The 13,144-nt window shown below is 37.6% G+C and overlaps 1 protein-coding gene across 1 annotated transcript in view; it reads right to left on the reverse strand.

The window, feature by feature from the left end:
* Nucleotides 1–11,414, reverse strand: part of NUP133 (nucleoporin 133) — a 30,329-nt gene extending 18,915 nt beyond the window's left edge. The window contains exons 1-12 of the mRNA XM_058836142.1: nt 11,145–11,414; nt 9,931–10,049; nt 9,057–9,160; nt 7,912–8,019; nt 6,219–6,350; nt 5,639–5,809; nt 4,867–5,022; nt 4,701–4,771; nt 3,979–4,126; nt 2,998–3,145; nt 2,192–2,349; nt 1,367–1,458 (exon numbers count right to left, since the gene is read on the reverse strand). Of these exons, the coding sequence (XP_058692125.1) occupies nt 1,367–1,458; nt 2,192–2,349; nt 2,998–3,145; nt 3,979–4,126; nt 4,701–4,771; nt 4,867–5,022; nt 5,639–5,809; nt 6,219–6,350; nt 7,912–8,019; nt 9,057–9,160; nt 9,931–10,049; nt 11,145–11,329 (1,592 nt within the window). The 5' untranslated portion in view covers nt 11,330–11,414. The remainder of the gene's footprint in view (nt 1–1,366; nt 1,459–2,191; nt 2,350–2,997; nt 3,146–3,978; nt 4,127–4,700; nt 4,772–4,866; nt 5,023–5,638; nt 5,810–6,218; nt 6,351–7,911; nt 8,020–9,056; nt 9,161–9,930; nt 10,050–11,144) is intronic.
* Between the last annotated feature and the right edge of the window lie 1,730 nt (nt 11,415–13,144).

The following is a 13,144-nucleotide window of genomic DNA, read 5'->3' on the forward strand; positions in this document are numbered from 1 at the left end:
CTCAAAAAGGGTCAACTTGATCTTTCCATAGAACTTCCTATCCCCTCTAAAGATCACTAGGTCTGTAAAGCTGCCAGAGCTCACTGTACAGCTGAAACACTTGGTACACTTTACACGTCCAGTGGCTGCACAACCTTCCATTATTTGGTCTGCATCAACTCACTGGCCATCTGGATAGGCCACTGCTACACCTGTTCTGTGCAAGACTGCTCCATTCATTTTACCAGACTATTTTTTTCTGAAAAGAAAATTCAGAATAACTATTATATACATAAAATTATTATTTTCTTCTAGTTTCATAAATATAACCCAGATTTTTATTGAAATAACTTCCAATTTTCATACTGTTTCACACTTTTCCTTACTACCTCCCACTTCCTTTTGTTTTCAGTTCCCTTGTACGCATCCTCAATGAGATGTTTGTTAGCTGTGCTCTCACACCACAGCTATTCCAGACATCTTCAGCAGCACTTCTGTTTAATGACACTTCTGAACACATGCAGAATTTGTCTAAATTCTGTGCCTGTTTACAGATCTTGTACTGGCATCCTTTATTCTCTGTGCCTAATCCCCTTCATTATCTTTTACCTCACATGAAGTTCTATGGCAAAAGCCATCTTGTTATCTTAAACCTGTTCCTTCCAAGTTTTAAGATCCTTTTAGGAGATTAGTCCTAAAGAGGGTTTGGGGGTTGCTTGTTTCGTTTTTTGAATACAAAAATATTGAAAACAATCGTGTCTAAATATAATTAGGCTAAGCCTACAGATCTGTTTATCTTCTTTCTCCTTCTCCTCCTTTGTTTACATCACTCAACATCAAACCTTTCAGGAGCATTGCATGCCTCCCCATACTCCAACTGTTTAATCAGGATAGTTTGACAAACAGGGTATTTTTTTCCACTCATTCTTCCATATCAGCCAATCTGAAAAAAAATATCATCCTGCCCAAAGTCTGCCATAGCAGTTAATCTTCATGGTCATAAGTATATTCAAAAGTAATACTGAAAACAACTAGGCAAATAAAAATGAGGACAAGAAAGTTTTTTCAACAACAAAACACTACTTAGTAAAGAATAAAGAAGACAAAATGCAAAGTTGAAAGTTGTTTCACTGGCACAAATGTACACATAGAATTTACACAGAGTAAGTGACAAATGACTGAAATTACAGAAGTCTGCTCCTTTCTAGCACATATCCCTTCTTCACTAGCCAAAGCTGTATTTAACACTTTCCTAATAAAGATGTGTGTCATTAAAATAGCTACAACTAAAATAACACAGGAATATCCTACCCAAGACAATCTCTTACTCAAATACAACAGTGCCTTGAAAAACAGCAAAGTGTCAAAAACAAAGTGCAATTTCTACCTGCAGTACTGTAGAAAAGCAGCTTTCAGTAATTTGGTTTTATCTTCTTGAGCTATAATTTCTAGCCTACCAGTTGCATCAAATGCAGGACTCTGAAAACGCAAAATAAAAACATCAGCTAAAAGACAAATATTAATCTTCATTATGAAATGAAAACAAAATTTTTAAGTAGTAATGCCACAGATTTAAAATATAATCACCACCAGGAAGCAGTTGTTTATTAAGTCAAACATAAACCTCTAAGACACATTACAATGAAAGTCACACAGAGGTTTGACCACAATTCACACCATCTGCAAAGGAACTTACACCAACTCATTCTGCCCATCAGATTTTTTAATGATAGTTATTTGAAGATTCAAACACACCATTTTTGATAGGATTTTGAAGGTATTATTGAGTACTATCATCCACTAAAACGGTTTAACTGCAGACAAACTTAACTAGAAACGAGTTTGTTAAGAAAAACAGTTTAATCAGAGCAATCACACAAAGGCCTTCCACTAAAATACTAGTTAATACTAACAACGGATTATAGTGTTATGTTAGGCCTAGTGATAGACAGCAACACATCCACAAGGAAAACATTTCATGGAAACCTCAACTGTGAAACAAAGGAAAGCAAAAAAATCTACCCAGACTGGCATATGTAAAAATTTTTGTCTTGAAAACTACCTCCATTACAAGTATTTGAGTCTCTATTTAAAAAACCCAAAATTTTAAAACCCAAACAAGCCAGGATTTTCACAGTGATAATTCAAAAGTGACATAAAAAAACACTTTTCTTGTACCTTGTTTTCAACCAGGCAAGCAAATAACCATTACCTCACTTCTTGGTCCAGCAATAGAAGAGGACAGGGCATCTTCAAGGTCTTCAGGAAGCACAGAAATATTTTCCCTGGACAAGATAGTGAGAAGTCCACTTTTTTTGGCAAAGAAGATGGGAAGGCTATTACAGGAACCTGCTCCTAAAATACTATCTCCTAAAATAAGGAGAGGGAAAAAAAGCAAGCACATAAATACCACTACATTTTAAAACCAAAACTTAAGAATTTCATAGACAATTATTGACTTTTGTCATTAAACAACCAACAGTAATTGATAACTGGACCTGACTTGGAAAAATTGTGGAACTATTTGCTACTCTAGATGTAGACTTCCAGATACTGCAAGTGTTAAAAAAAAAAAAAAGAAAAAGAAGAAAAAAATTAAAGATTTGGTTAATTTAAATTCTACCTAAGGACCAATGTTCCTACCATACTTGAAAACACCTTTGAAGGTCATGGATGATGTACTTAGAGACATCTGGCACTGAGTTAATTTCAAGGAAAAAAATCAACCTACAGTGAATGTTAGAAAAGAGAAAAAGCAAGGAAAAAGCCCCACAAGCAAAATCCCCATTCTTTCATATATCAAGAACAGGGATCTGTTTTGTTTTCATTTGAAACATTGTTGAGTAACAATAATGGATGTCACATCAACACTTCTTCATGCACTTAAGAGAAATTCCCAACTTGAAACATTTAACAAAAGAGCACAACTATGACACTGCTCTCTGAGATATCTAAATACTGTAACATAAAGAATTAGGAGGTACCAACAAAATGTGACTTCCCTCCACAGCAAGTTACCTTGTATGCCAAATATGATTTTTTCCTGTGGTAAGGAAATTCTGCCAGTTCCAGTGGAACAAGCAAACACTTCATCTTCCTTATAAAGGTAAGCAGCATGGCTGAAGTAATCTGGGACTACCAGGCAGCACAACACTTCATCTTCTGACTGCAAGTGTTGAATACAAACAATATGACATATATAATCAACTCCTTAAACATTTAAAAATTTTAAATGCTAATCCATGTTGCCTGAACTTGTTTTAATTTTTAACAATGAGGTATGGATGCAACTTAAAACCTAAAAAACTAATAAAATTGTTTTTAATTTGCCCTAAAATTTTAGATCCTGGGTTTTTTTCCCCCCTTCCATATACATTATATTCTTTCTAATTTCACAGGGAGCAATAAGTAAACAGATCAATTATTCAACAGTTTTCACATTCTTCTTCCACCTTTGAGCTTTAAGATGCCATTACAGGCAGTGGGGAGAGGGGGAAGAGTGGAAGAAGTTTACCAAAGAAACCTAATCCCCAGCTTTATGCCTCCAGAAGACACAGCACAGACAATCAATGTGTCCTCCCCTCCCAGTAAGCCAGCTGTCTAGCAAGGACCAAAAAACAGATCTCATAATTCCTTGTCCTGCAGTAAATCTCAGAGTTTGAGATCTGTTCTAAATGGATTACAAGAGCATACGATAAAATCACTCTGTAGAAACTTTCACAGACAGCACAAAAATGAAAATAAATCAGTAGGAGTCAGATTAGACTTATTTTTGGGGGCTTTATCTTACACCTTAAAAAGCAAAGCATAAACTTTACATACTGTTGGTACTAAACATTAAGAGATGCTGGTACACATTTTCCTCAGAGTATTACAAATACATACTTGCAAGGGAAACTGATTTTCCTTTAGACAAAAACCTGACACATGATTTATGTACATGAATAGTCTGAAACACTGAACTTTCCTAAGCTGGTATCTGAACCTCCATTAGCATACCTGAAAAGATGGATTATACTGTGTGACCTCCACAACAACATCATCAGACATCTGACAGCCTTTATCTTCTACTGTTATCAGAGTGTAGTAGACAAGACATGGACGATCTCCAGGATGCCATGCTGCAGCAAGTATGACCAGTCCATCACTATTCAACAACAGATATCACACCACTGAGAGATGATTATTACATATTTTACTTGCTCAAACACTAGCACTCAAAAGAAAAAGATACCTTACTACAGTCTCAACTAGATATTGGTCAATCTTTTATTTTTTTAGAAAGAAAAACTGCTATTTGTTCTTCCAAGTTACTTTATGAACAGTATTCATATTGCAGTACAAAACTGAACCAGGGCAGCTGTAATTTCATGTAATTAAATCAAATGCAAGAGATTCTAAATCCTCTGCATCTGCTGGAACAAGTTACCATGCTTATTTTTTGTCTTTGTAAAATCAAGACTAAACAAATACACAATCCTGATAAAATGACACTAAAAAAAGTAAAGGGAATTATTATCAGGTAAAGGATTTGTAATGCTAAACAGATGATAGCATGAAATATAGGATAACCTAATCACCTAATATAAGGTGCTTACTTTATCAACAGTTGCACTCCAGCAAAATTAAACTGCAATTGCTTACATAAAGTTTTTGCAGGAAAACAGAATAGATTTATCTCAATAATGAAGGTCTCACCAGATGCAAGCATACTCCCTTACCGGTTCTGTTGCAAATCCATGTATTGTATATTTACTCCTCCTTTAATATCTTCATAGTTACTTTCAGACCCCTAAAAAAAGAAATACATCTGTTGTGTAACTGTATATAAACAGACTATCAATTAAAAGGAACACACTAAACCTTTCCAGCTGAGCTGGCTCTTACCCAAATTGCATCTGTAATATGTTCTTTCAGGATCCTGTTGATATCCCAGCTGAGAATGTAACGTTCTGATGAATCATCAATCTCCCATTTGTTTAGATTTGAACTTGTTAGCATGTAAAAGCTTGATCTCTCTCTATCCCAAAGAACACTAGAAATCTGCATTTAAAAAATGAAAAAGCTAAAAAGGTTAAAGGAAAGCCTGAATATTTGGATAGAATAATCTAGACCACTCTCAGTCCACAAGAAGAGTCAACTTCCTTGGGCAATCTCCAAAAGCTGCACTCAAGATGAGCACTATGATAATTTCCAAGAGAAGCCTTATTTTATAGATAAAAGAACATCTATACTAAATACATTTCTTGTACTTCCTGTCAACTTCCGTGGAGTTCATTGGCAAAACACAACCCAATCATCAACCCTTGGCAGTGCTGAATCAGAAAAGAATTACAGGTTGTTTCTTCAATTAGTCTATCACTAGAAAGGGGTAGGACATGCAACCATTTCATTTTCCCTAGGAAGGACTATTATTCCAAAATCTCCTTTTATTCAGATCTAAAGAGTAAGCCAGCATTTGCCTTCATAAAACATACTGATTTATTTGGTTTCTGTCTTTGTTTCAAATTTCAAAGAAATATAAGTAACATAAATGAGCTGAGTGACTCCTGTCTCTTTTTGTCACCACACATACTTACACAATCTTTTCTTTTTCCTTTCTTAAACACAGGCTAGAAATTACAAAGAGAAATTAAAGATGAATGTTTCTCAACCTTACCACAGCATCATTTCCAGGAGACAATATACCCAGGAGAGAAGAAACCTTTCTACCGATTCCAGAAAACATGCCCTGTCCCTGCGGCAGGGCGTGTTGATGAATTTTGCCAGAACTATCAGGTATCAACCGGACTAGTTGACCTCTGGAAGATGATAAAATAAAGCTTCCTCCCTAACAAAAAGAGAAAGCAACTACATTAAAGAAAAATAAAAATCACATTCTAGAAAACTCTACTGTCAGCTAAAATTCTTCACGTCAGCTCATATGGGTAAACACGGAACAAGACAAGGCATCCTCAGAAAAAAAATAAACATCTCACAGGTACTTAGCAGGGGCAGAGACTCTTTTTCTTAGCTTTGTTATGACATTTTTATCCATTATTTAAGTTTCAGTTAGTTTCAGTTAATTTCAGTTAAACAGCAGAACTAAACTCTCATGTAATTCTTGGAATCTAATGATAAAAAATAGCGTTACCTTCACAACATTTATTGCAGATTTAAGACAATTAAAACTGAGCATACTTTTCCATCTTTAGATTAGGAATAGAACTGGCATTTTAATATATATCATACTGGCTCACCTTTACTGCTGTGAGGTAACTGCACAGAGAGCCTCCAAAGTCTGTGAAAGTGTCTGTATAGGATCCTTCATGTGCAAGATTAGGCCAGTAGCGCACAGAACCTTCACTGGTGGCAACCATTATTGCCAGAGACTTGAAGTGAAAAACGTAATTAAGAGAACAGACAAGACGATGATGATAATAATATTATATCAGAATGCAGCTTAACCTAAAACATGTTATTTTACATATCAAGATTGTGGGTGACAAAGACACAAGAAAGCAATAAATACATATGGATACACACTGACAAACCTGGAATTGAACTACAAAAACATTCTGCAGCACATCTTAAATTGTGCAGGGACTGTTACACTCATTTATTTTCCTAATGAATATTTTCTACTGGTTCTTATTCCTAATAATTCAGGGTCTGCTGCTAAAATGCAAACAAAACTTACAGCTGTAAAACAGAAAAGAGCCTGTGGAGAATTTCAGATGCCAAGAGTTAAAAGCTACTATGGAAGACTTCAAATGCAGACTATAATTTAACAAAGAAACTGCTCTAGTGTCTTTAAGAGAAATATCAAATCACACGGTGGCTTTTCTCTTCAAAGGCACAGGCATAAGCATAACTCAGGAAATCACAGATACCAAACTAAAAGTGTGAAGTAAGAGACTGTTCAGGTAAGAGATTTAGAGAAAAGCATTGTACTTTATCTACTGGTTGTTAAAAAAAATGTAAAAATTACAGAACATTAGAAGGAAGAACTGTAGCTGGGAGTTATTGAGATCCTTGGATTTTTCTAACCAATTTTTTACTAGACACTGACTTTCAGTTACCAAGCTAAAGGACAGCGAAATTTTAAAATACATTAAAAAAAGTATTAGGGTTAGGTGCATTACTTCCTCTTAAATTTCTTTGGATATGACTAAGTCAGAACATTTCAGGTTTCATGAGATAATCCCAAAATACTAAAACTGTTTTTTGTCATCTGGAGGAGTAACACAACAAATCAAAATAAAAGATTGCATTACATATTCTGTGCTGCTCCTTACTTCCAAGGAGAGCCTCTTAGCCAGTTTTATCAGAGCACCACATATATTAACTGAAATCTAAGATGAAAATAAGAGGTTCTTCTTGTGAATGATAGCATCATCATTAACATACTTTCAGAACAGAACCAATCTTCGAACCTCATCCTCTAGCAGAGTAACTAACAAAACGCCACTTAGGAAACCAACCAGTCAAGACAGATTAAGTCTGTCCTTCCAGTGTCAGCTTCTTTACAAGGACCAGCCAAGGGAGGGTGCTGGGGTTTACCTCTCATCCATGGATACTGGGAATTAATCCACTGAAGAACGTTTTCAGTCAGCACTTAAACTGCACTTAGTTAGACCCCATTTTTGATTGCCTGGTGTTTGTTAACCTCTTGGCTTACAGTATTTTTGTTTGTTATGAAAGCACATCAAGTAATCTTTAGAAAAACTATTATTTAACCTGATCCTGTAAGATGAACATGGTGCAATTTAAAAGGACTAGCAGAAGTTTGTTTAAAGTTATTTACCGTCAACTATCAATCCTGATCTTCTGAATAGATAGCATACCACCAAATGCTTTCAAATACTTTGAATATATCCTTTTGATAAAGAAGGATATATTCAAAGTTATTCTTAAGGCGCTTTTAAACACTAAAATGTAAAATTTGATCACCTGAAGAGAAGGTGCTTCACCTGAAGAATTGAGACAAACTATAGCTGCTAAACTAGAACTCCACTGGAAGTCACTGGGTGGCAGCTGCAATTCCTTGCACAGAGATAACTGAAAGAAAGAAAGAGATGTCATAATAAATATGAGACTGGAAGAACTTATTCCACTGCCACAAAATCTTTAGACTTTAGACTGCTAAAAATGACATTTCAGCTAACCCAGACACTGCGCAAGGGAACCAAAAAAATGTCATGAAACAATTTCAACAAGGTTGTCACAACCAGCAAACAGCTAAAAAACATCTTCAAATATCACTGGTTTTCTTGAGTTATTTCTGCATGCTTCTCACAGCACTACAATATTGGATTATTTCTATTGGAGATTATTTGACTACTCCTTAATAAAATATTCTAAAAAAATTAAACTAGAAACACTTGAGAAAACTTATTAGGTACTAACAGGGTAGAGTGGGGAAACACTCCTCACACCCCTATGCCTTGGCAGTTAAACAACCAGAATAATTTTAATCCCTTGTAAAATCTTTCCAAGTGTCAGAATGTGTATATCTGACACTCCCCTGTAAGTGCAGGATCTTTATAAATAACAGGCATTGTCCTGACTGAAACTGATTTTGTAACTACAGTTTTTCTCTGACCATCACTGAAAGAAACACTGCCCAGAGGGGATACAAAAATTCTTGACCTAAGAAATCTAGGTGAAACATATGTTCAGTACCTCTGAAATTAACCATGTTTTTGGGGTTTGTTGCAAGTTGAAAATTAGTCCCAGAGTAATCTAAACCAATCTGTAATATATCCATTAGATTTTAAATATCAAAATAAGCTTTATCAGGACTACCTAACATAAGAGCCATACCCATTAAAATATGAATAATTAATCTTATTAATTAACAAGGTGACAAATAAAACTCAAGAGAGGAATATAAAAATTTTAAGCTCTCTCAAAAGCTTGAATTTCAGTTACTTACTTACATGAGTAACAGTTGTTAGCATGACTTCATATCAATCCTCCTGACTTTTGGGGGAAACCAGACAAACTCCAGTTGAAAAAAAAAACCCAACCCCATAACTGCATAACCAGTTCAAATAGCAGAAAATACAGACTTTCCATCTTGACCCTTCAGTTACCTTAGCTACTGCAGACTGACCAATCTTCCAAATAATCAGCCTCTCTTTATGAACTAGCCAGGCCCATCCACATTCATCCACTTGAACACTCAGCTGGTCATCAGCTGCATAAAAAAGTAACTTTTTTAAAGCATTCAGATTTTTAAAACACTGCAGAGTAACCTTTAAACCAATAAACTTTCACTCTTATACAAAAATAAGAAATATTTTCTATTAGATTAGTTTCCATGTTAGAATTTCCATCTATTTGATTAACATATCGAATTACTACATCTAGTTTAACAATCCATTTGATAAACCCTCAACCTTTGAGAATGAAAAGACAACCCTAAAATCCATTTCCATCTATCTAGAGCAGATTATAACAGCTTTGTAAATTGCAAAACAATTATTATTTTTAAGATACATATTTGGTTCATTTTATATCTACTATAAAGGAAAAACTTATTCACAGAGAAAAAACTGCATAGGAGACCAATTTCTTGAACTTAGGGAAAAGTTTGTATTACTAAGGCTTTTTGGAGGAGATAAAAAATGGGAATTGAAATAAAGAAAAAAATTAAGCATCCACTTTAGGACGCAGCAAAATCAAAACAAGTAAAAAAGGTGAGAAAGAAGCAATAAGTAAATGTTACTAAAACCCCTTGTTTTTCTACAATAAATTGCATAAGCAGCACCAGAAAGGTATTTCCATGCATTCACACCCACATGAGTGGGTAATAATTATTATTATATAGATAACCAGGCTGGATTGAAAGCAAGGCACAGACGTTTTAGCTTCCCCTCTACAGTCAGCATTTCAGTGGCATCAACAGCACATTAAGAATTCTCTCACCTATCAATTTTCATGGAGAAAAAGAACATCAATTCTTACCATCAGCCTTCTTCAGGGCTTCCATAACTTTAACAGGCAGAGAGGATCCAAAAGCCTTAACATCATAGTTAATAGTCTCAGTTGCTGTAGGAAGCTGGATAACTCTGGTAGGAGTCGCTCTTAAACAAAACAAAAAGTTACAGTTAACTTTTTATTGCTCCTTCATCAGTTTCAGCAGACATTTACTTCCTGAGTATCTATTCAGAAACAGATTTATGTAAAACAAACATGCCTCCTCTGGGAACACCACCTAAAGCAATAATTTGGTGACTTCCTTACAGGTTGTTAGCCTGTAATCATCAAATTCTTTATTTTTAAAGAACTGACTTTGAATAGGCATTACTCCACCAGCAACAAACTCAACTTCCCTACACTCAGGTTACCAACAGAATAAAGACATTCACAATGTCAGGAGAAGCTCAGCAGAAGCTCTTCCCTAACTGCAGGGCCTACTTCCATCCCTAACTCTGGCACAGCTGGGCAGTACACACTGTGCAACACTTCAAACACCCACAGCAGCTTGGATCCAACAGCACTTCTACCATCCTTAGTCTGCTGTGGAGACTGCACTGCCTACCTCTTTCACAATATCATTTATATAAGCTGCTTTGCATCTTTCCTCACCTTCTCTCTCTGGAACAGCACAGGTCTCTGTTGTCTTTTGAACACAATTAGGTGGGCAAATTTCTCTGCTTTTAGAACTTAATGTCCACGTTTTATTTCTCCTCACAAGTGAAATGATATCTCATAACTCCCCGTGTGAAATGGCAAAAGCTGATACATAGCTTGTAGACAATCCTGACATGTGGTTTGCAAAAATTAAGTAGAGTTGAAGTAAAACTTCCCCAAAACTGAACACAGGCAATCCTCTTTATGTTAACAACACGACAAATTGCTACGCCTGAGAAAAGAGATTATGAAGCCTGAAACTGATCTGGGGCTCATGCTGTATCTCAGTTTTGATCCATATGGAAGGGGGAAAACAGGGGAAGAAGCTGGAGAGAGGGGTGGGCGTGAAATGTTTGAACTTTGGCTATTTTATCTTCTTTCTAAATACAGGAGTTCTTATATCTCATATGATATAGGAGTTATAACCTACAAAGAGACATTCATAACGCTGAACAGGAGGTACCGTATATTTCCGGCTTTAATGTACAGTACTATAATGTAACCCACAGTGGCTCCAGCACCTAACAACGAGGGGAGGGACTCACCGCGCCGAGAGGGAGCCGCTCCTCCGCGCCGCCGGCGAGAACAGCACCGGGGAGGCGGCTGCCGCCACGACGGGCAGGCTCTTCTTGCCGCCCGGCCGGGAGAGCGGGCTGGGCGCGGCGCTGCCGAGGGTCCTGCGGGCCGAGCCGCCCGGGGTCCGCGGGGAGGCGGGAGCCGACGGGAACATGGCTGTGGATGTGGGATCGCCGCCCGCCCCGCGCTCCCGCCAGGCGCCCGCTGAGCGCGTCACCGCGGGGCGGGGCCGCGCGCGAGCCGCCGGGAGCCGAACGGAGCCGCGCGTGACCGAGAGGAGACGAACGGCACCGGCTGGAGCCGAACAGAGCCGAGCGGAGCCGAGCGCGGCGCGGCCCCTGCCGCCGAGCGGCAGAAACCCCGCGGCAGGCGTGCGGCTGCCGGTGCAGGGCACCGGCCCCGCCGCTGAGGGGCTGGAGGGATGTCCGCGCTGCTCCCGGCCCCGCCGGCCCGCAGAGCCAAAGTGAAGCGCGGTCCTCTCGCTCAGCTGTTCCTGAAGCTGTGCTTGGTCCTTCGGGACGTTCCGCGGAGCATTCACAAGAGTGGCCTTGGGTACTGTTCCTCACTGAGTTCATGCGATTAGCTGGCACTAACCGGCTGGAGCAGGGAAAGGCTGGATATGATCAAAAAGCAGCTGTTCACAGACCATTTGGAAGGATGTATTTCCACTAAGAGTTATCTTTAAAATAGCCTGTGTGTACCTGTGTTTGTCCCCAAATTTCTAATTAGTTTAATAAATAGATACGCAAAACCATATTCCATGCAAACCTCGATACCTTTCACATCTATGGTAAATAACAACCACGCACTACAGCTATTCTGTGGTATAAAAATAGATTTTAGCCTTCAAGGGGAACTAAATGCTCAATAGCATCGGTTTGTATGAAAAAACTTTCAGAAGGTATGTACCAACCTCTTGGGGAAGAAGTTGAGTCGAATGTATATTAGCAACAAAGCAAATCAGTTAAGATAAAGTTAATTAAAAATAGAATATTAAAAAGAAATGGCATAACTTTTCAAAAACGTTTTCTTTGATAATAGATTCAGGACTGTTAGGCTTTCTGTGTGGATTGTGGTGCCCTATGACTGAAACTAAAACTTGAGACGGTTCATCTAGCGGGACTGAAGTATGAGGCACCTGTCGGTGTCAGTGCTTTGTCTTTTTCATTCAAATAAGCTCCTTTGGCTTTGATTTTATGCAAAAAGCAAAATACCAAAATTTAGTGGAGCATCACTATATTGTTAAATTAATATAATATCCTTCTATATAGCCTTCTTTATACACATATATACATATTCTTTATACATATGATGCTAAATCATCATGTTACTGTCACTTCAAGAAAAACAAACCAAACCAAACCAAATCAGGAAATGCATACAGAAACAAGCAAATACAGAAGAAAATTCAAGCTGATATCCACATTTGCCAACATTCACGATTGGTGACATTCAAATTATTTTAAAAACTGAAAGCTCCTTTTCACAGCTCGTTCCTAAAACATTTAAAATGGTGCAGCACGAACAGTTGTGTTTTGCTGGTTGAACCCTATCTATATGCAGCTACACTTCCTCAGAGAATTAGTCTGCTTCCTTTTGCTGTCCCAGCCCTCTCAGAGCTCCATCTTCAGGAGAGATACAGTCCAACATTGAAGTCTCATTTTTGACACAGAAATACATTGTATATCTGATACCAGTTAGAGACTTAACCAGTTCTTGACTGTCCCATAAATACCCCAAGGAGTTTTTTGAGTGGTTCTAATAATGTCTGCTAAGCAATGTACCTGTTAGGACAAACGTTTGCTTTTCGGTAGACTAGAGCTCTTGTGCAGCTTTTCACACTTCTCTGTCGGCTGCAAGATCTGACAGGATAACTAATGGACAAAAGACATGAAACACTCATTCAGCTCAGCTGCAAGTAATTCCTGCAAACCGTGTAAATACAGGAATAAAGGGGCTCGTTGGATCT

Source organism: Poecile atricapillus, chromosome 3 (genome assembly GCF_030490865.1).
Source record: "Poecile atricapillus isolate bPoeAtr1 chromosome 3, bPoeAtr1.hap1, whole genome shotgun sequence".
NCBI classification, from domain to species: domain Eukaryota; kingdom Metazoa; phylum Chordata; class Aves; order Passeriformes; family Paridae; genus Poecile; species Poecile atricapillus.